The 25,807-nt window shown below is 42.5% G+C and overlaps 1 protein-coding gene across 1 annotated transcript in view; it reads right to left on the bottom strand.

Moving 5' to 3' along the window:
• si:ch73-211e3.1 (mastermind-like domain-containing protein 1) overlaps window positions 1-24,909 on the bottom strand; it is a 96,154-nt gene extending 71,245 nt beyond the window's left edge. Inside the window, exon 1 of the mRNA XM_066681421.1 lies at window positions 24,527-24,909. Within this exon, the coding sequence (XP_066537518.1) occupies window positions 24,527-24,574 (48 nt within the window). The 5' untranslated portion in view covers window positions 24,575-24,909. The remainder of the gene's footprint in view (window positions 1-24,526) is intronic.
• Window positions 24,910-25,807: the final 898 nt, after the last annotated feature.

The following is a 25,807-nucleotide window of genomic DNA, read 5'->3' as shown; positions in this document are numbered from 1 at the left end:
GTGTGTGTGTGTGTGTGTGTGTGTGTGTGTGTGTTTAACACACAGATGAGCAGGGATGTGCTGCTTTGATAAAGAAAGCTGTTCAGATCAAGACAACAAGGGAACGTGTCTACCTTGACCTTACCCCAACAAACCCCCACACCCCACTCTTACACACACACACACACACACACACATGCACACACACATGCACACACACACTATCCCTCTGTAATTAGAGTGTTTGTTTATTACGTGGGTGAGAGAGAGAGTGATGTGATGGGAAAGATAATAATGCACGAAGGAAAATCTCTGTTTTTCTCAGGCGTGCTGCTGCCTCTAAGTCTGTGTGGAGAGAGGGTGACAAACCAAAAGTGTCTGTGATGGATAATGATCGAGGCTTAAGGAGACAGTTGAACAGAGGAGTCTTCTATCTTTCTCTCTCCCTCTCCCTCTCTCTCTCTCTGCACAAAGGAATTGCATTAATTTTTTTTATAATGCAAGAGGACAGGATGTTCTAGAGTGGACATACTATCCAGATCAATTCTTACAGAAGAGAAGAGAAGAGAAGAGAATAGAAGAGAAGAGAAGAGGGAGTGAAGGGAAAATGGTAAGAGAGAAAAAGAAAAAAAGGAAAAAAGAAAAAAAGGGAAAAGAAAGCAAGACAAGAAACGAAAAAAGAAGAGAAGAGACAAGACGAGGAGACGCGAGAAGAGATGGGAAATGATGAGAACAGGAGAAAAGAGATGAGAAGGGATGAGAAGAAAAAAGACAGGACAGATGAGACGAGAAAAGATGAGAAAAGACAAGAAAAGACCAGAGAAGAGACAAGAAGAAAAAAAAGGATTCGAGAATGAAGGAATAAGGGAAAGAGAGAGGGAAAAGGGAAAAAAACGACCAATAAAGATAGGAGACGAGACAAGACGAGCAGACATGAGAAGAGACGGGAAGAGAAAAGACAAAAGAAGAGACAAGAAGAGAAAAGAATAAAAGGGAAGAAAAGAGAAGGGACGAGACAAGAGGAGATGAGACGAGAAGAGACAAGAAGAGATGAGATAAGAAGAGAAGAGATGAGAAGAGATGAGATGAGAAGAAACGAGAAGAGAAAAAGAGAAAAGAATAAAAGAGAAGAAAAGAGAAGGGACGAGATGAGAAGAGATGAGACGAGAAGAGACAAGAAGAGAGGAGAAGAGACGAGAAGAGATAAGACAAGAAGAGAAGAGAAGAGAAGAGAAGAGAAGAGAAGAGAAGAAGCCTAAATCCAGCAGGAGTTCATGTGGGTTTTAGATGGTTAATAATTTTATTTGGGGGAAAGGTCATCATTCATCACGAAATCTTCACTTGGGTTTGGTTACGGTGTAAAAAGAAAGAAACAAATAGATGTTAGAAGGCTTTCACAGTCCTGGGAATATTCTCCCACTCTACCATTTGCTTCCGGACTAGTGACCCCTCCCTTTTCACCCTCCTCAACTGCCTCAATCCCTCGCTCCCACCTTCATTCATACTCTGTACTGTCTTCAGGTTCTGTCCCTCTGCCCCCCTCTCTCCCTCTGCCCCCCCCCCCCTGTCCCCCTTCTCTCTGTGTTAATAAATCTTGTGAGTGCCTCTCTCATGGTAGCTTTCCCCACAACACGTCATGGCAATTAAAGCGCTCATAAAATGGCGCCATGTAGACCCAGGGTGTCTGTGTGTGTATATACTGCGACCCTGTGTGTGTGTGTGAGTGTGTGTATGTGTGTGTGTGTGTGTGTGTGTGTGTGTTAACACGTCCTTGAGGGGGCAGGAGAGGAGCCGCTTATTGATTGCAGGTCTCTGTACAACACACGCTGTAGGCTTTTGATTTCTCCAGTCTGCTGCAATCTGCCCACCCAGCTCTCCAGCGTCAGGGAGAGCACGCTATTGACCGACTGACCCCTCCAGCAATGCTCTGCACCTTTTCATCAAACCACTATCACCCTCTGCTCACCCTCCGCTCCCTCATTAGGAACTCCCCCCCACAACCCCACACCCACCCAGCATTCGCCTCCATGTTTACAGGACACGGCCTCTTCGTATCCAACAAAGGACATCGGCTGAGTTAAAGACCGGCTGAATAGAAGTGCGCTGTAGCCATCGGTACACAATCAATATCTGTGGTCAACAAAACATTGAGAACAGGACATTAAGGACACAGCCTTCTGAGCCACGTCAAGGCAACTGTTTTCCTCCACGGCCTCCACTCCTTTTCCTCTAGACTGCAGTAACAACACTCTTTACAACATCAGTGCGAATGAATGGGCTGAAACGTTTTTAAAGATGTTTTTCTATATGTATGGGACAGCCGAAGCAGGCGGGACGTCTTGAAACCTGTTTGCAATGTTAAACTAAACTTTGATTTCCTTTCTACGGCCCCTAGTGCATAAACTGTTCCTTAGAATTCAGCTGATTACATCAGTTGCGCATTAATGAAACGCAGTACACTGACACAACTGTAGCCAGAAGTAATTGTGCTTATGCAATTTATTTCGTTCACATAGAACCAATTTCCAAATTTAAATCAAGTGAATTCCAAGCATTCCTTTCTCTAATGCCTTTAAAGGGACAGAGTTGTGGAGTCGTAATGAAACAACTATGACATGCTTTGGTCAAAATACCACAAGGATCAAACAACACAGCACTTTTTCTTCCCTGTCTAAACAGCCCTGTTCTGTACGATCGGTTTCGACCCTTGTTCATAACAAGCCTTTTTCAATGCCAATGGAAAGGTGTGATTGGCTGATGCTGGAGTAAAGCTGGAGTGTGATTGGCTGATGCCTGTTTTGTACAATTGGTTTCGACCCTTGTTTATAACAAGCCTTTTTTAATGCCAATGGAAAGGTGCGATTGGCTGATGCTGGAGTAAAGCTGGAGTGTGATTGGCTGATGCTGGAGTAAAGCTGGAATGTGATTGGCTGATGCCTGTTCTGTACGATCGGTTTCGACCCTTGTACATAACAAGCCTTTTTCAATGCCAGTGGAAAGGTGCACAGGAGAGAGGTTGCAGGAACAGAAATCCAGGCTTTAGTCCTTTTGGCTTTGTTCTCTTCCTTCTCTGTTCTTGTTTTTTTTTCCCCATATTTAATCTGTACTCTTATTTCTCCTCTGTTCATTTGTTTGTTTTGCTGTTTAACCTCTCTGCACTCGCACATTAACTCTTTAAGAATCAATTAACTCCTTGGCTAATTAAGGAGGCGAGACCATTCTAAATTGTCATAACTTAATCATCCCATGTTTTCAGACTTAGTCTGACCACAAGAAAATGACCGGCCTGTGTTGGTAGGTGTACTAACGCACTGAAGTTATTTATTCTTCCAGAATTGATCAGCTTAAAGAGGCTTGTTGTTATAGGTCACATGTGGGTCCCACTCTTAAAGCAGTAAAACCTTGACGTGCACTGCTTTATATAAAATGCTTAAGACTACTGTTTATCAGTCTTAGTATATATTCTCTCCTTTTCTACTTCTCCACAGAGCTGCCCTTCGAGATGCCCTCCATTGATGTGACTGGTCCGTATTTAAAAGCACGCCGCTGTGCTCAGTGTATTGTACCTGTGTGCAGTAGCTGAGAATGGCATTATGAATATGTATGAAGTCTTATGAAGTCTACAGATCGCGCAGCTCAGACTGTGGCTGGAATTTGAGTGGCATTCACTTCTTAAAAGAGTCTTAATCTCCACTATTACTGAACATCACATGGCAGAGAGAAGGGCACAATCTCTCAGCCATTCATCCAAGCAATGATGACGGAAATCAGACGCAGTCTTTTAAGTGTTAATAATGTGGACCCCACTCAAAGCCCCTGTGCACACACACACACACACACACACACACACACACACACACACACACACACACACACACACATATACTGAAGTGAACTTCCAAAACAAGAATAATCTCCTTAGTTACAGAAGAGTGTAATAATCTGTATGAAGGGGGATTTGATGGTGTGAATTAATGCATGAAGACCCTGGGCACAGGCAATAGCTGCATAGCAATGCAGAGGAGAGAGAGAGAGAGAGAGAGAGAGAGAGAGAGAGAGAGAGAGAGAGAGAGAGAGAGAGAGAGAAAGGCATCTATAGTGCAGCTCCACCCTCGCTGCCAACGTGTCAAATGTTAATAACCTGCCAAGGGAGAAATCTATCCTCATGTTCATTAGTCATTAAAAAGGAATATTTTCACAGCAGATGCTGAAGTGCTTGAGTGTCATAACAATAGAGAGAGAGAGAGAGAGAGAGAGAGAGGTGAAAGAAAGCTAGAGAGGGAGAAATACTTATTATACATGCAGCCAGCCTCTTTTGAAAGGGTGTTGGCTAAGGAGATCAATGCTATATGACATATTCCATCACACACACATAAACAGACAGTCATGCACTCACACACACACACACACACAGATCGATAGATTTTTCAATGTCCCACTTTGTTTGGTCTCACATCCCCTAGGTGAGCAGATGAGATGCTTTAGAAGACTCAGGTTAGCAATCACTTTGTGTGTGTGTGTGTGTGTGTGTGTGTGTGTGTGTGTGTGTGTGTGTGTGTGTAATTAGACACTGCTTGACTGTGTCTGGTTGCCAGACCGGTGTAGTGCCAGGGGTGGCATCTTCTCACTATCTTCTGATCAGTAAAGATGAAACATGTGCTCGCTCTCTCTCTCTTCTCTCTCTCTCTCTCTCTCTCTCTCTCCCCCTCTCTCTCTCTCTCTTTCTGAGTGAAGTCATTTCAGCAGCTGCACAAACACTCTAAGAGAAATCGTTGTGGTGAGTGTGTGTGTGTGTGTGTGTCATGTTTATTAGGTCCTGATGTGGTAGGATGGAGAAGCACAGCTGGGCTCGGAGGGAAATCAAGGGAGAGTGAGAGAGTGAGAAAGAGAGGACAAAAATGGACATGACCATTTTATTTTTCCCTTTTTTCACCTCCCACACTGACTGGTCATTCTCTCCGTCATTCTCCACTCACTCTCCCGCCCACTGTCCACCTCCATGTCAACATCAGGAGGAGAAAAAAACTGCCAGAGCCCTCTCTCTCTCTCTCTCTCTCTCTGTCTTCTGCCTCTTGTAGGACAGATGTTCAGTGAGGGTTACTGAATGAACCTGCTTGTAGTTCCTTTATGGGCTTAATGCATCTGATAGAGCTATGAGTTTCTCTCTAACATCGGCCAAGTGCTAACTTTTACTTTCTGGACTTGTTTTTGTGCTTTTCAACAGTCGAGCGCACACTTCTGGAGCCAACTCTGACATATGCAGCTCTGCTCCTTTGAACGGACAGACACCAACAAGCAAAACACACATCTGTTTAAAGTCCCAACCACTAACAAACATCTGTCTGGACGAGCTGAGAGAGAAAGAGCGAGGGACAGACAGAAATGAGAGTGAAAAGAGACAGCATAAAGAGAAGAGAGAGAGTGAGAAGTTGAGAAAGAGAGAGAGAGAGAGAGAGAGAGAGAGAGAGAGAGATTCCCTGGCTGCTTGGTTGCTGTGGAATTTGGGTTCTATTGGAGAGTAGCTCCAGCGCTCATAGTGCTGTTTGTTTTGGACGCCTGCACGAGGTAGAAATATGTTCCTCCCTTCCACCCTCAGCTCTGTCGCAACAGCAAACAATCCAACTACCCAACAATCCAGCTAGGCGCTGTAGCACCACCAGCACCCCACCATCCAGCCTTCACCAGTCTCTGCCAGTAATATTCTAGCATCAATCAACCACACACTAGCTTTACTCCAGCATCAGCCAATCACATTTCAGCTTTACTCCAGCATCAGCCAACCACACTCTAGCTTTACTCCAGCATCAGCCAATCACATTTCAGCTTTACTCCAGCATCAGCCAACAACACTCTAGCTTTACTCCAGCAGCAGCCAATCACATTTCAGCTTTACTCCAGCATCAGTCAATCACACTCTAGCTTTACTCAAGCAGCAGCCAATCACACTCTAGCTTTACTTAAGCAGCAGCCAATCACACTCCAGTTTTAATCCAACATCAGCCAATCACATTTCAGCTTTACTCTAGCATCAGCCAACCACACTCTTGCTTTACTCCAGCAGCAGCCAATCACACTCCAGCTTTACTCCATAATCAGCCAATCATATTCTAGCTTTAACCCCAGCATCAGCCAGTCACACTCCAGCTTTAATCCAGCATCAGCCAATCACATTTCAGCTTTACTCCAGCATCAGCCAACCACACTCTAGCTTTACTCCAGCATCAGCCAATTATATTCTAGCTTTACTCCAGCATCAGCCAATCACATTTCAGCTTTACTCCAGCATCAGCCAACCACACTCTAGCTTTACTCCAGCATCAGCCAATTATATTCTAGCTTTACTCCAGCATCAGCCAATCAACTTCAGGCTTTACTCCAGCATCAGCCAATGACACTCTAGCTTTACTCCAGCATCAGTCAATCACACTCTAGCTTTACTCAAGCATCAGCCAATCACACTCTAGCTTTACTCCAGCAGCAGCCAATCACACTCCAGCTTTACTCCAGCATCAGCCAATCATATTCTAGCTTTAGCCCCAGCATCAGCCAGTCACACTCCAGCTTTAATCCAGCATCAGCCAATCACATTTCAGCTTTACTCCAGCGGCAGCCAATCACACTGCAGGTTTACTCCATAATCAGCCAATCACACTCTAGCTTTACTCCAGCATCAGCCAATCACACTCCAGCTTTAAAACATTCATATTAAAGCATGCTGTTCTATCCATGATTACATACCATCAAAGCTGCTGTTGCAAGATAAGAAAGAATTGAAGAATTCTTGTTGGTCTGGAAAATAAACCTCTCTCAAATTAAAATGCATTTTAAAACATGTTTAATTTCATTCACAGACCTCATGTTCTGCTTTTGTGGGTGGACCCTGGACAGAATTAGTTATTATTAGATTAGTGATGTATATAATGCACGCTAAACTCCTTATGAATACGGGAGTCTTTTCTGTATATTTTCACCTGTATTTCAGTGACACAATAATCTGGAAGCTGCCTATCTACTGTAATACAAGAGATTATCATACTATGAGGCGATGCTCTGACATAAACAGGGCTGTGGGTAGGCTGACTCAGATTTATGAGATATTTTGACGTTGCACAAGCCACAAATTGAAGCAAACAAGTCACTTGCGAAAAACGAGTTAAATTGATAGCAGATAACCCCAACGCTGTCTTGGCATCTCACTCAGTGAACACTCCTGGCGCTTGCTGGGTCACACCAACACTGAGGGAGGATTCGTTTTTTTGAAGTGAGCATTATCACAAATGCGCGAAAAATCCACCCCTTTGATGTCCCCTATTTTGTGGTTTCAACGGGGTCTTAAGCTATTTTAATTCATTTCAGAGCTCTCCAGGGTTTAGTGAATCTGGGCCAAACAGTGATTGAAGCCATTAGAGAAGGGCTAACCCTATAAAAGCAGGTTTGGGGTCTGTTTCAGAAAAGAGTGGCTGAGATGGAGGGAAGATGGATGGAAAACGGAAAAGAGCTCATACAATACAATACTTAGCTCTCCTTTCACTTCAGTCTTTCCCAACAACATTAAAAAAAAAAAAGATTACAGAGGCCAAAATACATGTTTACCACCTTAGAATACACTGTTTATTTGCTAGAGTGGAAACAGGACAATGGTCTCAAAGCAAGGTGGAATGAGGTTTCATAGCCTACGCCAGTGGTTCCCAAAGTGGGGGGTCGGGGGTAAAGCAGGGCAAATGACTGAGATACCTAATGCATGTCACTTGTTACTATTACCCTGTAAACGTGATTGGTCTCTTTGTTTATTTATTTATTTCCCAGTAAACAAGGAACGTCCCTGGACGTTCAAAATAGGTCCAAAAGTAGTCTGTCCGTCAAGGACATATTTTAAATGTCAATGGACGTCCAAAATCCATCTTAATAAGTTAGTTAAGTGGTGACCAATCGATAACGTCAGTGGACGTCCAAAATACGTTTTATACAAGTAATTTATTTCGGGACCAATTAATAACATCAACGGATGTCCAAAATACGTCTAATAGTCGTCTTTTCAATGTCTGTCTTTTCAACTTTCATTTTCAACCTTAAGAGAACATTGATTAGACGGCAGTCATTGCGCTATTTCAACGTTAAATCAACGACTAAATGTTTACTGGGTTGGTAAGATATTGTAGTTTTGTATAAACTTCAAAATTTAAAATAAATTCTGAAAGCAAATCAGAAATGTATGTGTCTCAAAAGGGTTCGCTGCAGAAAAAGTTTGGGAACACGTCTTTATCAGTACAAACACAAGGTTTTCCACCTCTACTGTTTGAAGTAGATTTGAAATGGATGTTCCAGAATTTTCCATCACACCATGACGCATTTCTGAGAGATACGCTGTATCAGGGAGTCTCTCGATGACAGTTGGGTATGAAGGATGGTGGGGAGTGAAGCATACTTTTGGAAAATTTTTGATTTCCCTTCCCACTGGTGCATGGTGATGTCACAGAAATTTCCAAGGATGTTTGAGAGGTGGCAAACGTCACTATGGTTTAATGGAAGATTGAAAGACAACATGAATATTGTCTTTTAAAAAACATTATACATTATCCTTAAATGACCATAACAAGCTCAACAACAAAGTCCAGTGTCACTTCCATTCAGTCTGAAGTTAAAAGACCTACTGCCCACATGCAGCTTTGAACAGATTTGTTTTTACTGCATTTCTGAGCCCTGGTTTCAATGGCTATTCAAAGAATGTAGGAAAATACGGAGCTATGTGTATGCAATCCAGTGGAAATCTACACTGGGGCATTGGCAGCCTCGGCTTTACCTAATGACCCCTTTCTCAATTACATCATCATTGGTTTGTGGGACTCCTGGGATGAGAGGTAAAGATACTCAGCCTGCAGTGAGACCCCCCTTTATATCCACCACCTGCACACAAACACACGCACACACACTCCCTCACAAAATATCCCTTCTAGTCAAGTTTAATAGTTATTGTACGGTACCAACTGTGAGTTAAAGAGCACTGAATGGTGAACGGTTTCATGAGGAGCTGCTGAAAACAAATGCTTCAGGATTCCAGTAATGGCTTAAGAATGCAGCGGAGAGCAGTGCAGATGCAGATGCGTGTGGCTGAGTTATGAATGATTTAAACTGGGAAAGATTCACTCTCAGTCTTTCTTCTCTCTCCAATCTTAGCTATCTTTCTTCTCTCCCTCTCTCTCTCTCTCATACAAAACCACACACAAACAGACGCCCTCTCCTTCCACACACCAAACACACACACACACACACACACACACACACACACAGACAAACATAATCCTGACCCACTCTTTGTTTCTAGTGCTCTGCTGCACTGTATCAGTGTGTGCATTTGAGCGTGTCTCTCTGCCAAAACGAGCGTCTCCTGCTCCCTATTCCCATGTTCTCTAAAAATAAAACAGTGAAGCAAACAAAAAACAAAAAAAAAAAAGAGCCAGAATGATCCTAATGTGGTGATATCTGGTTAGCTAAACCCATATGTACTATAAACTGCAACCGTCCAGTCATCCGTAAGGACAGCTGCCAGTATTTTAGTGTTTTACTTGAGTGCTAAACCATTTTTCTCATGGTTAAATCCAGCAACAATGAAAACAATGACTATGGTTAGAATGAACTCTTTTTGGTGCTCTGTTCACACAGAGTCAATCACTTATAGGTCTGTCGCCTGCACAGTTATGTAGCGTTCTTATGCAGCTACGTAGCCAAGAGACTTCTCTTTGTGCTTCTTTCCGTCTCGTTGTCTGTTCCCTTTCCTCTGTCAAAGCCAAAGACGGTCACGAAACACTCTCGATATCACACCTCCACAGGCAGATGATAAAAGCTGAAGTGGATATTCATACAAAGCTAAATCTGCATGTTAGCATGCTAATTGTGAAAAACTAATTGTCTGAACAGCATTCACATCACACAAAGATTTTCATCCAATTACACCGATGTCCTTTGGTGCAAAGCATCATGGAGGGAGGGCTATAATTGCCGTTACGTATCTGAGAAAGTGATCCGATGGCTAAATGAAAATGCTATTAGTCAAAGTGGAATGAGTAGCTGAACGACTATTAATCAGTTACACTGCAATTACATTTCCTCCACTCTTAAAGTGACCTGGGGTCAAGATGGGTCAGGTGGTCAGTGCTCAGAGGATGGTGTGGGATGTGAGAGGGTCATTTCTCTGTTTGTGTGCTTTCGAGTGTGTGTGTGTAGAGAGAGAGAGAGAGAGAGAGAGAGAGAGAGAGTAACCAGAGTCACTCGCTAACCTCGGCTTGCCTTAGCACAACATTAGGGCCCTATCAAGTTACCCAGTGAACCCTGTGCCACAATCTGTTAGTTTGGACCTGCAAACTGACACTTCTGTTCCGCTTAGACACACCATTGCCATAGTGATACTCTCACTGACCCCGCCAACATGCGTGCACACACACACACATACACACACACACACACACAACCACAAAAAACCCATTACTGAGCCAAAATGAGAGCCAGAGAGGCTAAGTGAGCGAGATAGATAGAAATACAGCAAGAAACAGAGCGGGAGAGAGAGAAAAAATTATAGGGATCATATGCAAAAATAGGAGTGGGTGGGTGGAAGGACGAGAGGAAGGAAGAGAGAAGAGAAATGAAAAAGGAAAATGTGTGTGCGTGCAGCTGATGAATGACTGAGGAACAATGAAAAAGTTCACTGGAAAAAAAAAGAAAAATACATCTGTGAGCAAAATGTGTTTTAATAGTAAGTCAGGATATGTGAAAAAAAATGGCTAGTGCAATAAACACACACACATACACACTGGAGTAAACTGACCAAAAACATGGCCATTAAAATTGCTCTACTGACCACTTACCTTTGGAATATTGTTACTGAAAGAATACCTTGTACTTACATTTTGGTTGTTATTTTATATATATATATATATACACACTGGGTCCTCGACTTACGACGTTGATCCGTTCCTACGTCGCGTCGTAAACCGATTTTCGGTGTAAGTCGGAACATACGTACATACTGTACGTAAATAACGTACTGTAAGCACTTATCCTATCCTAACACCTATCCTCCTCGGTCCCTAGCCACGTAACCGTGTTTTCTTCCGCCGCGTACAACAAACACGAAGTTCGCGTTACGACGTTTACGACGCAAAACCACAAGGCTTTATACAGTAAATGGGAGATGTGTCGTAACCACGAAACATCGTAACTCGGGACTGACGTAACCCGAGGACCTCCTGTATATATATATATATATATATATATATGCCAGTTGTGTTTTAATTTGTGTCAGAATCACTTGCAATAAAATCTGTTTACATTACAAGTAATTTTTTTTTTGGAGATATGAGGTTTTTTTTGCAGCAGTGATGATATATTAACAACAACCCCTGACAGGGCAGACAAGGTCTCATGAGGAAAAGACAAGTCTGAAGACATTTATACAACAATTCTGGTCCCAAAGTCTTAACTCTGGCCACAAGATGAAATAGGTTTAGTGACTGGAGATATAATTAAATGCCCACGCCTGCACACACATAAAGGAGACAGTCACACACCCCGGGGATGGACAAATATACCCTTTAGGTACAAGACAGATGATGGCTGACCTCTGGTATAGCGCCTTTTCACTTCACACACATGCACACACACACACACACACACACAGGCATTCGCACGCACACGGTTAATGGATGACACAGGGGAATGAGGAGCAGGGGAGTGACCTAGAATACAACCACCGTCAAGACAACAACAACAAAACAATGGGAAAGGCAGGCCCATAATGCATTTTAATAGAAGAGCAGAAAGACCTCTCTGTACTCTTCCTCTTTCTTTTGATCTGATATATTGTTATAATTCATACTGCATTCTATATATATATTTTTTTTATATATATATATTTTTTGTTCTCTAACTGAGTACACTTATAGATAAAACGTCTGTCTTTGTGTATGAATAAATAAAAACGTTCCCCTACCATTTCTGCTTAATTAATAATTTACACCCTATTCCATTTGTATCACTTGGAAAGAAGAAGAAAAAAAGGAGAGAGAGAGAGAGAGAGAGAGAGAGAGTGAGAGAGAGAGAGATACAGACAGAGACAGAGACAGAGAAAAAAGATCACACTTGTGAAAAGCTGCCAAGGTTACTACGACAACTGCTTCTGGGAGGCAGTGCATTATGTAGGACCAGGAATTCTGGGTAATTCTACTTTGGACCGCAGATGAAAGCCGAGTTGTCTGCGAAAGTGTGCGAGCTCTTCAGTAGAACACACATCACAAAGGTGTTTCAGCTTCATCTGAGACAAAAGGTGTTTATCAGATGAAGCACAAAGCCGGCTGATGTACCAGGCCTGCACAGCCCCTCAGTGAGTGGATAATTACAGCTTACCTTTCAGTCAATGGCCAGCAATATAAGCACAGTCCGTGTTTAATTACTGACTCAGGTCAATCGATCATTCTTGTGTTTTTTTTTTGAGTTTTTCATCCTCATCTGCATCAGCTTTTGTGCATTTGTGGTGTGCGGTCGATTACCGAGGGCAATAATTTTGACACATATTTCTGTACTTGGCAAATCACCAGAGAAAACCCATTGACTCCAAACACAATTACAACAGAAGTCAATGGGCAGATGCTCAAATACCTTGCTGTTGCTCTCTATTATGAGTGTGTTTTCTGTTCCTTTCAGAGTAGTGAAATTATTGCACACAGCGCAGATTCAGGTCAGAAAAACGACACACTAGTGCTGGGCGATGTGAGCGCAAAATCAATATCACGATTAATTGTACCTTCTACCAGGATTAGAGTTAATGAACGATTATTTTATTTTTGCATTTTTGACTCTCAGAGTTCAGTGACGAGGCTTGTACCTTAAATATGCTCCAGTGTTAAAGCTGGGACATTTTTTCTAATGTTGCTGTGAGCTTTTTCCTCTCTTGTTTTCTAAGCACTGTTTGTATTTGGTGTGTGATTGCGCTTTGGTCATTGAAACCGTTTTTTCTCAGTGTTTACATTTGACTTCTTTTTGTTCAGTGTTGTCTTAATTATAGTCAAAACACAGCACGTCCAAACCACAGACGCTAGGGTTGTCTTTGGTAAGAGCTGCTCGAGTCGCTGGATCAGCCTCGGCGTTTAGGTTGCTTCCATGTGGCGGATAAGGGGCAGAATCACGTGACTACAGCTTGGTAGCATTGTTTTAAAGGGACGGTACATGAACACACAGTGGGGACATAACCGAATAGAAATAATCGATATAACCGAATCGTTCTGAATGTCGTTTTCGATTAATTGCCCAGCCCTAATACACACTTAAAAATGATGGTTCTACAAGGGTTCTTTACTGAAGGTAATGGTTCTATATAGAACCCTGAACATTTGAAGAGTGCATCGTGAATGGGTTCTTCAGACTGGAGAATGGAGATGGTTCTATATAGCACCTTTTATAAAAGGGTTCTATATGGCTCCAAAAATGGTTCCTCTGCTGGTACGATGTCAAGCTTGTTACAAAAGAGGAACCGTTTTTGGTGCCATATAGAACCCTTTTATAAAAGGTGCTACATAGAACCATCTATAGCATGGTTATAACGATGGTTTGACTTCTTTTTATTAAAGAGCTTAGATCAGTGTTTTAAACTATAAAGAGGCCATTTATACAACACACGTGCACACACACACACACACTTTCTCAAATATGTCATACATGTGTCTGAGCCCTGCCAGCACTCTTGCAGCCTATCTTTGTCATTCATTCACTCATTGCCATCCTCTCTCTCTCTCTCTCTCTCTCTCTCTCTCTCTCTCTTATAGCAGGGCTTTCCCCTCCCTCCTCCCCTCGGTTGCAGTCAATTTCATCACAATATCTCTCTCGCTCAGCCAGTGCAATATCACACTTACATTACCCACACACATACACACACACATACACAGCCAATAGCCACCCATATTCTCCTACAAACTAGCCTGACACACTCATGACTGCGTGTGGGGGTCTGTGAATATGCGCGGTGTGTGCAATGAGGAAATCACAAGGTGTGCATTGCATGCTGTTTACCGGTGATGCAACCCATTCTCACAGTGAACAGGAGAGTACTGTTAAAGTGAACCATGTAGAACAGACGTGCTTAAGGCAGCTCTACAGTTTAAGAATCTGTCCAAGCTCCGCCCACAAAGGCACATTCACCCTTTGGAGAATGCTACAAAATCCGTTCAAAGCTTAATCAAACTTTGCTCTGTGGCATCTCAGCACAGCGGCCCACACATTATTGGAGTATTTGTGCCTCTTGTGTTATGTTTAGTGTGTCTTACAAAAGGAGGCAAGTCCATTCCAGATCATTCTGTTAGAGAAGGGTTACTTCCAAATGGTTCTGAGGTTAGGGTCTGTCAGTACACAAAGGCTCATGAACATCACTGAAAGGAAAACAGCCCCTGACTTTTAGGCTCCACCACTGTTCTTCACAGTAGCCTTGGTGCAGTCTGTTTGGAATTCTCCTCCAGGCTTTCTCCACACAAAGAGTCTCCACGCATGCATCGGGCTGATGTGGGGCCAAATGTATTTCTCTTTGAAACAAATGTTATGTTATATTTCATTTTTATCAGCAACCTACAGAACATCATTTAAATACACTAGGTGGTATTTTTATTAATGATAATGTTGTTGCTACCCCCATGCTCAGCAATACAGAAACTGCGCTATGTAACTTTTGGGGGAGGGCAGGAAACCCCTCCCCACTGATAACAGGACAGTGCTATAAATGTGAATTACATTCTGCAACCCTGAGGGGCACCATAGAATGTATAAAACCTTACCTAGTGTTCCTTTACGTTTACCCATGGTTAAGCATTTGTTTATGTTTTTTTTGTGTGTGTCAAGCTAACATTAGCATAATAGCAATGTCATTATTATGATCTTTTAAACTGAGAACTTAAGCTTAAACCTTTAAAGCTTAAAGCTTAAATTGTGTTTTTATAATGTTCCGCAAAACTTGACCTGCCTGGCAGCAGTGGCTATGAAAGAATGTGTTTGTGGGCGGAGCACTGAAAAGCTGGAAAAGAGTGTCAGAACAACAGGATTCATGTTCTCTTTGATTAATGAGGGCCAAGGTTCAGGAGCTGAGCAACAGGAGAGTACAGCGCCGGGTTTTTAAGAGAAGGACATTCCTGCAATCCTTGTGCTATGACATCAGGGTACTTGTTTGGGATATCTGAGCAGCGTGTGTGTGCGTGTGTGTGTGGTTGGGAAAGTGGTGGAATATTCAGATATTTGTGTTAGCTACTTCCTACACGCGACTCTATTAAATCACGTACACAAAAGAAAAACAATCCACTATTATGTCGTCAAAATTGGTTCTAAAGTTCTGAGAACCAAAAAACAGAATTAATAACCAATAAATGACATGTTGTAATTGAGAAAACTGTTCTTAATACAGAGAGTTATAAAAACAGGTTTGTAAACAGAATATTTCTGTATATAATTGTCTATTTTTAATTTAATATTCTTGAAGAATCTATTTTCACTTTCATTCCACCTTTTCTCAACTGTGCTTCTCTCAGTCTCGTTGTCACCTCCAGAAGCTTCTTGTTTTTGATGGGGGCGGGATCTAGACAGTCATTGGCTGCTAAAGGTGAGCCCCGCCCACCCATTGTGCACACCCTAGATTAACCAGTTAGTACTCTGACTCTAAGCCTCTATGACGAACTGTGCATTACTAAAAGACATAATCGTTAAATATAGTTGATATGGCTTAACTGTGTTCGGCCATTTTCCAATCAACTTAAGATTGGCGCGCTCTCGCTGATTTAGCGGGCTGGGTAGGCGGTGCTTAACTTCAGCAGCCAATGACTTTCTAGGTCCCGTCCCCATTAAAAGTCAAAAGCGAGAAGCTTCTGGAGGCGACAGCGAGACTGAGAAACGGCAGAATGAAAGCGAAAACGGATTCTTTAAGGATATTAAAATTCAAAATAGACAATTATATACAGAAATATTCTATTTACAAACCTGTTCTTATAACTCTCAATATAATGACAGTTTTCTCAATTACAGAACGTAATTTATTGATTATGGATTCTGTTTTTTGGTTCACAGAAGTTTAGAACCTATTTTAACGCCATACACTACAGCCTCCTTTACAGTGCCATCAATGAAAGCAGGTCACAGCTCCTAACTACCTACACCTTACTGGGATATCTGCGTGTGGAGAGTGGAATAGTCAAATACTTATAAATTAGCCACTTACTACACATGACTCAAGCGTCTCACACTCACCCACCCACACACACATACACACACACAAAGGAAAACCTTGTTACTCCACCACAACCATCTATGTAAGCCCATAAAGCAATAAAAACAATCCAAAGAAAAAAAAGAATCCAACCTACTCTGTGGCCATGACATCATGCTTTGGGTGAGCAGAGATTTCCATTTCTCTTTGTTTGCCTGCTCTTTCCACATCTGTCCATTTGTATTCCTATTCCTCAAAGGAAAACAGTGCAACAGTGCTGTAGAGCACACACAGTATGGCTCTGTGATCCAAACTCAATCTTGATTTTGTCACTGTCTATAGAAAACAACGTGTCTCCAACTGTTCTAATTTTTATTTTTACCACATCAGCAGAACTGTTCCAAAATGACATCAAATGAAATCATTTTGTGTTTTTGGACACCATCTTAAAGTATATATTTTAAAGTTCTACAAATGCCAATTTCAGAGCAGTTTACAAACATTCTGAAAAATACAGGCGCTACAAAGTGTTCTTTGAGCGAAGCCACTGTTTGTTTAAGAGATGTGAGTGTGAGGTTTAAAATAAGGTTTAAAAATCCATCACTCCATCTTAAGGTTCTTGACCCATTTAAATGTGATTAGCAAAAATGGTACTTCTGTGGCAGTGCTCATAGAACCTTTTGTAGCACCTTTATTTTAAGAGTGAAGAATAAAGCAAATCACCAGAGGAACTGTGTGGGTCTTCAGCTTGAGAATGGGGAGCCTTCCTCTGGGCAATCCAGGCACAACAGATGTTGGCTCATATGGCACTTTACAATAGATGGATGGTCAGAGGCAACAGATCAGCAAAAGGAATCATCGCTGATATGAGTCCTCTCCGTAGCACTCTATCCACTATATAATCTAAACACATATAATCTAGACTTTTATGGTATGAGGTGTAACCCATTAAGGCCCTGCTTTGTGAACATGCTTTTTCAAGTTTTTCTTTTGGTTTTTTTTTTTAAACAGAAGAGTCTCAATGAAATGAAGAGATATTCAGAAGAAAGTGCAGGTTCTAATGATAACAAAGTCTTATTTTATTATTTGTTTACAATAACATAGATAATGTCCTTCACTTTAGTTTTTTGACATCAAGGAAATGTGAAACTTAGGATAGGCTACCGAACGTCAGTGGAATGTTAAAGGCTAAGCACCAGCGATATGAAAGTGTCAAACAAATAAATACAGTGGAATTTGAGTTCCTAACTTGTGTTTATTGATAGTCAGAAAACATGTTATTTCTTACTAATTCAAGGAATAAGGTTTAAAAGACCGTTGGTCCCCCCCCCCCCCCCCCCAACTCTAATAGGCGTCTTGCCTGTGACGTAGATGTTGGACAACAACTCTAGAAGTTGCACTTAGTTTAAGGCAAAAATATCCAGAAAAAATCCAAAATATCCAGAAAATTGACTAAATTTGTCAACTTTATACGGGCACTTTGGAAAGGACCATCCGCTCACTCCGTTATCTGTAGCTCATTTCACTGGCGCTTTTCCAACAATATGGACATGTAAGGACACCAACGAAAGGTGTTCAAGAGCCTCTGTAACATGGAGGTAAACAGGGTAAGGACACTCACTTCGCCTGTTTTAGTTGGTGTTAGTTAACGTTAGCTTGACTTGCTAAACTCGGTGGCTCAGATTATACTCGGCTACGTAGCTGCATTACGGAGGTTTATAGTGTCGGATGAATTCGAGTTTGACTTCGATCACATTTACAAGAATAACGGTACCTCTACATTTGAGTTTAGCTTATTGCTAGGCTACTGTCATGAATAATGTTGGTTATTTAGCTAGATAGATACTGTCATAACAGTCAGTCATAACGGTGTTTTACCGCGGCGTTGTTCAGCTGTTGTCCACCAGTGACGTCACGGTTGCATTCAAGAATTTCCGTAGCGAGCTCGGGTTTTTCCGTCAATTTAATAAAATTGTCAGTTTTAAAGCAAATTAAGCATATTATTTTCATTTTAATTCATATTTATATAGGTCAGTAACTAAAATAATGTGAAATATTCATGGAGGTCCATTAAGTGGTGCTTAGCCTTTAATGAAATATCTTATGTCATAAAGCATGTATATATTGGGTAATTACATTATTACAAAGAAACCTTTAAATGATGTGGGCTAAAGATATAGAAAAATGTAATAGTGCCTTCAGTCTTATAATAGCTAAAAGCCCTGTGATTCAACAACTGGACATTATAAAGGTGTTGGGTGCATTAAGCAGGTTGGTGAGTACAGCAGACAGTACTGCTGCCCTCAGTACAGCAGAATGGGGAAGCATACAATGGTACACTGATAAGAGATCTTGGGCAGGACTCCTAAGTCTGAAACATGCTATAAATAAATTGGTAATGAATGTAAGGCAAGAGTGTAAATGTAAACAGTGTTTCTTGTTTATTTTTTAAATTTGGGGCAGATTCTTCTAGAACAAAGTACATCATCTGAGAGCACACTGATGAAGGACACACACTGTGTTGTTCTCTGCCCTGTCTCTCATATTTTCCCCTTTCCCTCCACTTATCTGAGGCAAAAGTTAAGTGCTGATAAGCTCCAGCAGCAGCTAACAGCAAGAGTGTGTACTGAGGGTGGGTTTACTTAGAAAATGTGGGTTCTAAAGTCTAAAAACAGGGGAAACACACACACACACACACACACACACAAAACCTGATATTTGGTATGCAGCTCCTGTTTGTTTTCTATCCCTAGGCAACTGTGATTTCCTGGTGAGGGTTCGCCTGATAGTCGTACTGACGCACTCTCCCTCGTTCTTTCTCCCTCTCTCTTACTCTGGGTTCTCCTACACTGGGTTCTTCCGCCCCTAACTTGCTTTTCCTCAGACAGAAATTTGGGCAGGAGATCCTGAATGATGGCAGGAAAACATGATCAGCTCACTCCATGGGTTAATAACTGTAATTCTCTTTTCTTTTCTCCATCTAACTTTCCTTTTCTTTCCTTTCTGCTCAGGGAAAAAAAAGTGTTTCAGACACCACACAAGAGCCATTCAGCATTGAGAGTTTACACATGAGAACGAGGCTGAAGAGCGCTTATCGTTTAACAAGAGTTTAATGTGGTATGTATACATTGAAAACATGACATTCCAGTCCATAAAGCATTAAACCTACAGTTCGTATTTAATTCGAACTATGGCCATTTTCCACTGCACAAAGGAAAAACTGGACCTCTGCTTTTTTTCCATGAGCTAGTTTCTTTTTGAAGTTTTAAAGTGTGTTTCAAACAAGTTTGTTTTTAAATAGGAGGTTCACCTTTTTTTCCACACTTGAGCCTTTATAAACACGCATGAGATGATTTAAAGGCATCCCTGTCTTATATTTAATGCTTAAATCATTTGTTAAATGTGACTCAAATAAGCCGCACCCTTCACACCCTCTTGACTCCATTCAATTGGAGAATTTATTTTAGACACATTATAAACACAGCCCTCTATTGATACACCAATCAAAACCAATGTCCCTCGCAATGACTTGGCCTCCCTTCTTGTTCATGAAAAGGCAGTGTAGGAGGCTAAAGCATGTATATGCTTTATCTGCTGTGTGTGCTGGCATTATACAAAGGTATTCATCATTCACTTTGTTAATGAGCGGTTCCTATAAACACATTGAAAATGCGATAAAAGTGAACTTCCCCTTTAAATGAGAAATAATACAAAACAGTAATTCAGAGACGAAAGAGATCATTTACATATATTATTCTTAAAGGCCCAGTAACAGAAACACCTTTTTTATTCTTGAGGTAGCCTCTGTAGAGAAGTTACAAATGGTCCTTTAAAAATAAGTAGACTAACGTTGGTTTATGAATCCACACTAACGTCTGGAGTCTACACCTAGCATTCTTAAGAAACCTTGATATTAAAGAGTACCCTTCTGGTCTACAGGACTGTTCATTCTTAAAACCATATCTCTCTCTGTCTGTCTCTCTATATCTGTGTGTGTGTGTGTGTGTGTGTGTGTGTGTGTGTTGAAAGCAACTGGGATAAAGGTGGCAATTACTTCATATAATGAGTATAATAAGTCAAATGGCACTTCCCACACTCTCAGAGTGAACAATATGCACTTTGCTGTTAATGGCTTGACATGATTATATGGCTATCATGAGTGTGTCCTTGCTGTTTGAGAGGTTCTACAGCTAACTCAAGATCCAGCCATGACCGCTGACCACCGGGAGACGCTTACCTCTTTTCACCCAACAGCTGGCCTTGGCTAACTCATTCAAAGCCAAATACTCTCTCTCTCTCTCTCTCTCTCTCTCTCTCTCTCTCTCTCTCCCTAACTTTCATTCTGCCTCTCCACCAGCATGGCCCTACTACCCCCTGCTACCCCTTCTTCTCTCTCTCTCTCTCTCTCTCTCTCTCTCTCTCTCTCCCTAACTTTCATTCTGCCTCTCCACCAGCATGGCCCTACTACCCCCTGCTACCCCTTCTTCTCTCTCTCTCTCTCTCTCTCTCTCTCTCTCTCTTTCTCTCTCTCTCTCTCTCTCTCTCTCTGGGATACACCATATGGCTCTGTATCACAGATACAGCAATCTCCTTCTCTCTTTGGGAGGAAAAAGCCGGCAGCTTGGAAGGTGACACAAGCAATCAGTAACTCTGCGACACGGAAAGCCATGTGCAGTAGACGCCTCCCGGAACAAAAGCGACCTCTGGGTTACCTCTCGACTCACACTTTATTCAGTGATCTCAGCCTTAAAGGCGGTCGGTGAGATGAAAGTTCACACACACACACACACATTGTTGTTGTTTTCCGTTTCAGTTCCACTTTGAGGTGGGTCCAAGTCCGCGCAGAGCCGGGTGACGGCTACTCTGCCACTTTCAGCGGCTCAGATCTGAGCAGCGCTGCGCATTCCAGCTCGCCCTCTCTGCTTTTTCTTCTTTCTTCACCAGCGACTTCAAAGAGCTCTGACTAATTTGGCCGTAGATCAGTTCAAAAACCCAGAAAAAAAAAGGATCCGGTGTGGGAATCCCGCCGTGGGTGTAGGTCACAGAAACCACAAGGAGTTTATAAAGTGGACTATGAAATCAAGGCTTTCAATAAGACTAATGCTTATAGTAATATTAGTCTTAATACTGCTATTATTACTACTACTAATAATACTCATCAACTTCTAGAGTATTTTTATTTCCATTAACTTCAGTGCTACATTCTGTGACTTAGTAAGACCAACAAAAATATAAAACAATCCTAGCATTGGTGGAACAATAAAATCTATTGTTCTATTGTATTTACACTCTTCACATTTACATCAATGGCATTTGGCAGACACCTTTCCATTCGATTTCCCACAGTGACGTACACGTGTAATCCTGCTATAGATTGTGTGGTGAAGATGCCTCGACTGGGACTAGAACCGAAGTCTCGCAGCATTAGCATATGGTTCACAACAATAGTCAATGGAAATTGCCTTGTACTTAACGGTGGACAGAATGAACCCACCGAGTTGAACCCACACACTTACAACAGAAGCCCACTCTTTGTGTTACAAAGGAGACACTATGTACATTACGTACACATCATAATCATTGTGGTGCAGATGCAATAGTCAGAGACTAAATCACACCTGAGTATACCTTCAGTGTTGTAGTTCTAATGCCAGTGAGCGATTTTACAGAAGCAGCCACCAGTTCCCAGCTCAGACCTAGAGGGACTAGTCCAGTTTCCCAAAAAGCCCATCCATTAAAAAGCAACTTTCAGCCCCATAGACCCCCTGCTCACAGCTTTCCTGCATTTAACACGCTTGGAGAGATTTAATATACACCTCCCCACCCACCAACCAACATCCACACATTCACACACACACACACTGACATTCAATTACAATTTCCCAGTCAGTAAAGCACCCCTGGATGTTGGTTTAGAGGATGGCCTGCCGCAGCCAGTCCCAGGAGTGTCCACAGAGGTTAATGGTCACTAAACAGCATAAGGATGGGGGGCAGGGTCACTGCACGTTTGAATATTCATGAAGGCTAATTAACAGCGGTGCTTTCATCACGCTGTGTTGGTTCAGGACTGAAGGATCAGCAGCTTACAGACAGACTTCACACACTTCATCAGGAAATCAATCTGCTTAAATAGAAGCTGGACGCTTTCCACCTTTCCACCCACATTCAGAGCCGTTCTGTCCCACCACACTGAATGAGACTCTACACTGGGGGGACAGCACTTATCTGTACTGTAAAATACACAGTGTCATTGTTTTCTGTTGTGTTTACGCTTTCACTTTCATGTCCTGACAATTACAGAACTTCCTCATGCCATTTCCTAGTGCTGATGTCAACAAAACACGTATCCCTTGTGTATATGTACACATCATATGCCTAAAAGTTTGTAGACACCCCTTCTGTGAGCCACTGGGTGACACCACAGTAGCAGTTTTGTCGGAGAATGTATCTTTCGGTCTAGCACTGAGCTCCTGTTAAATATCCCCAGTTTAAATGAAGTGGCCCACATGTTATTGGTTTGCGTAGTGGGTAACACCGCTGACTTCACTCCAGCAGACCAGGGTTCCATCCCACCAATGGGAATCTATGGGCTAACACCTACCTCTGTGACATCACGAGTTAATTAAATGTTAAAATCGATAACTACAATATTGTCTATCTATATATTTATCAATATTCTCAATACCCCCCCACCCTCCCTCAGCCATTGCTGATATTAACATCCCTGAGATGGTATATTGACTACCTAAAGGGAAGGGGGAATATGTATTTTATGAAAGTGGTTGCCAGGTTGAATTAGCTCCACTGTCACAGCAGTGTAAGGGGGGGGGGGTGTTAAGCAAAATCCTAACAAAGCGCGGGGGGCGTTCCCAACAGAGTGACACTGTGCAGAGCTCTTTAGTTAATTGGCTGAGATTATTGAACGATGGGGTACCACACACACACAGTGAGAGTGAGAGACACACCAGCAGCCGAATAAAAGCACTGTTTGCAGATGTGAACTGTAACCCATATATTAGCAGCAGGTTCCTAAAGCAGACTGACTGCAATAGAGACTCTTGCTTTGCTCTTTGCAGGCAGAGGGTTGGACGTCTTCTGCCACTTCCTTTAATCCCATTACATATTCCACTAGCTTAATCCTACACACACACACACACAGCCTTAGTGTGTCAGTATGATCACCCCCCCCCCCCCCCTCACACACACACACCGGCCAGGGCTCTGTTAAACTCGTGTACTTGCTGAACCCACGCTGTCCTTCTGCAGAGCCGCTGTCTTTCTGCCTTTCTGCCTTTTGTCTCTAGCGCCAGTCTCCAATCTCTCTCTCTCTCTCTCTCTCTCTCTCTCTCTCTCTCAACCGGTGGAGCCACATGCTGCTGAAGCTACGGCTCTTTCTTTTGCCTCAGCGATTCCTCAGCCGTGGGAAAACAAAGAGGTCGTCTCCCTCGTGCTTGAAGATACAGCTCATACAGACACGCTGGGACATCACGATTCATGACCACACAGTGGACTGTGAGTGGAGCTTGTCTTTAACACACTGCAGTGTGACAAGCCATTGTAAGACCACTACCACAGTGACAACACGAGGAGATATCAGTGCTGTATTAATAGAGGATTAACCACACGTTTTCCATCTTAATTCCATTTGTTCCTCTTTTCGCAGCTGCTTCTATCTAAAACGGTTAGAAAGGCATCCGCAGCTTTTTGGAGGGAAAACATGTAGCGGTTTATCGCCTTGCATTGCGTGCTTCACGATACCGTCGATATCACAGCGGCAACGGTAATCGCCACTACCGTAGGAGCTCGTGCACTTCAGCCGTCGCCGAGCGCAGACGCGCTGCTCAGGTGCAGCCCAGGGGTGTCGGTGGATTCTTTCAGTTCCCAGACACTGTAGCTCTGAGCGAGAATTTCTCCACTGCAGAAGTTTAAATCTCCCCAGTGTGGAGCAGACAAAGTGAAACAGCCCCAAAAGACCATTAGAATCATTAGAATTAATAACTGTGTTAAATCCTAATGGGAATGGGTTTAAAGCTCACCATCAGAGACCAGGCGTTTCTCGCGGGACACCTTCAGATCTCAGCTGAACGCATCAAACGCATCTAGAATCACTAGGTAGGTCACCTGTTAAACCCTGGGGATCATTTTCTACCGTGAAACCCAGATACCACAGACTGTTAGACACCATCAAACACCAAGTTGGATATGAAGTTTTCTTATAACTTGACCCCCCCACATCACACACATCACACAGACTCACATTTAAACGCACACAGAGACATGCAAAGCTGGTGCAAAGCACCCATTAAAAGCTCATTAACTCACTAATGGGTCCATGCGAGGTGAGTCTAGCCGCTGGGAGACCAGGAGCATCTTGGAGCGCTGCTACACGGCGGAGCCACTGTTAAATCCACTTTTGTTTCAATTTGTCAACCATATAAGCATTAAGGAGGGTTTAAACTAACTATTTAAAAAGCAAGTGGTTAATAAGAGAGCTGCGAATCGGGGCGCTGATCTGTCTCTTAGCGGCTGCTGGTCGACCACGAACACTGTTAGAAAAATAACAGAGGAGTCGGTGGTAAAGAGCGAGCTAATCTGACATTACTGTAGAAGTGAATGGAGGTAAAGTTGAGACGCTGGAGAAGCAGCTAGCGACTCCAAACTCCGCTCAGATCTGCGGCCACTAGCGAGAGACTGCTCACTGCCTTCCGGACTGAGGGCGGAGTAACGCCGGCGCGAGAGGAGGAGAAGACGGGGGAGGAGGAGGTGGAGAAGGCGATGTTATTTTTCTTCCCACCCGTGTTCCGCTTCCGCGAGCTAAGAGCGACGGTCCCTTTAAGAGTTTTCCCACCCGTTTTCTAATACGTCCCGCCCACTCGGCGGTCGGATTGGCTAGCGCGGCCTGCCTTCCAGCGCTGTGATTGGTTCACAACTCTGATACTCCCAAGCAGCCGCCCACGACCACAAGGAAAGAGGTAGCCAATCGCAGCGCAGGAAGGCGGGGGTTTCCCCAAAACAGGTGTATTTTTTTTTTCATTAAAAACGGGTGCGGAAAACTCTTAAAGGGATACTCACGAGAGCTCAAAAGAGATTAGCAGTGGGTTCTGTGCTAATGAAAGAAAACACAAAAGACACAGTACAGCCTGAATGAATAGCAGTCAGGCTTTAGTGTGTTAAAGCCTAATACCTTCTAAGGCCTACTCATGTTTGGGACTAGGTCTAATTAATGCATCAACAACTTATTCACATTATTATTAATATTATTGTTAGTAATGCACAAAGCTTGCTTTGTTAAAATGAAGGTTTTCTATGTAACACAGGGCCCTTGTGTGACATGTAGGAAATCGTTTTTCTTTTAATCTTTAACAAAAATATAAGAATAATGTAATATCTTTATAATTAAGTCGTTGTTACATGTTGCTAACAATAATGAATCACATGTATTTAGAATGAATACTTTATGTTCTGAATTAGTGGTGTTAAAGAGAACCTGATAAAGGCACATTACTGCAATATTAATCACATGTTAATCATTTCCCAAGTGATCATCTACTCTTCAGACCATCCATAGCCCAACTGCTTGCACGTTGTATGTTGCTGTATGAA

Source organism: Hoplias malabaricus, chromosome 9 (assembly GCF_029633855.1).
Source record: "Hoplias malabaricus isolate fHopMal1 chromosome 9, fHopMal1.hap1, whole genome shotgun sequence".
NCBI classification, from domain to species: Eukaryota; Metazoa; Chordata; class Actinopteri; order Characiformes; family Erythrinidae; genus Hoplias; species Hoplias malabaricus.
The sequence above is the reverse complement of the archived record's forward strand: the minus strand, read 5'-3'. Positions and strand labels throughout refer to the sequence as shown.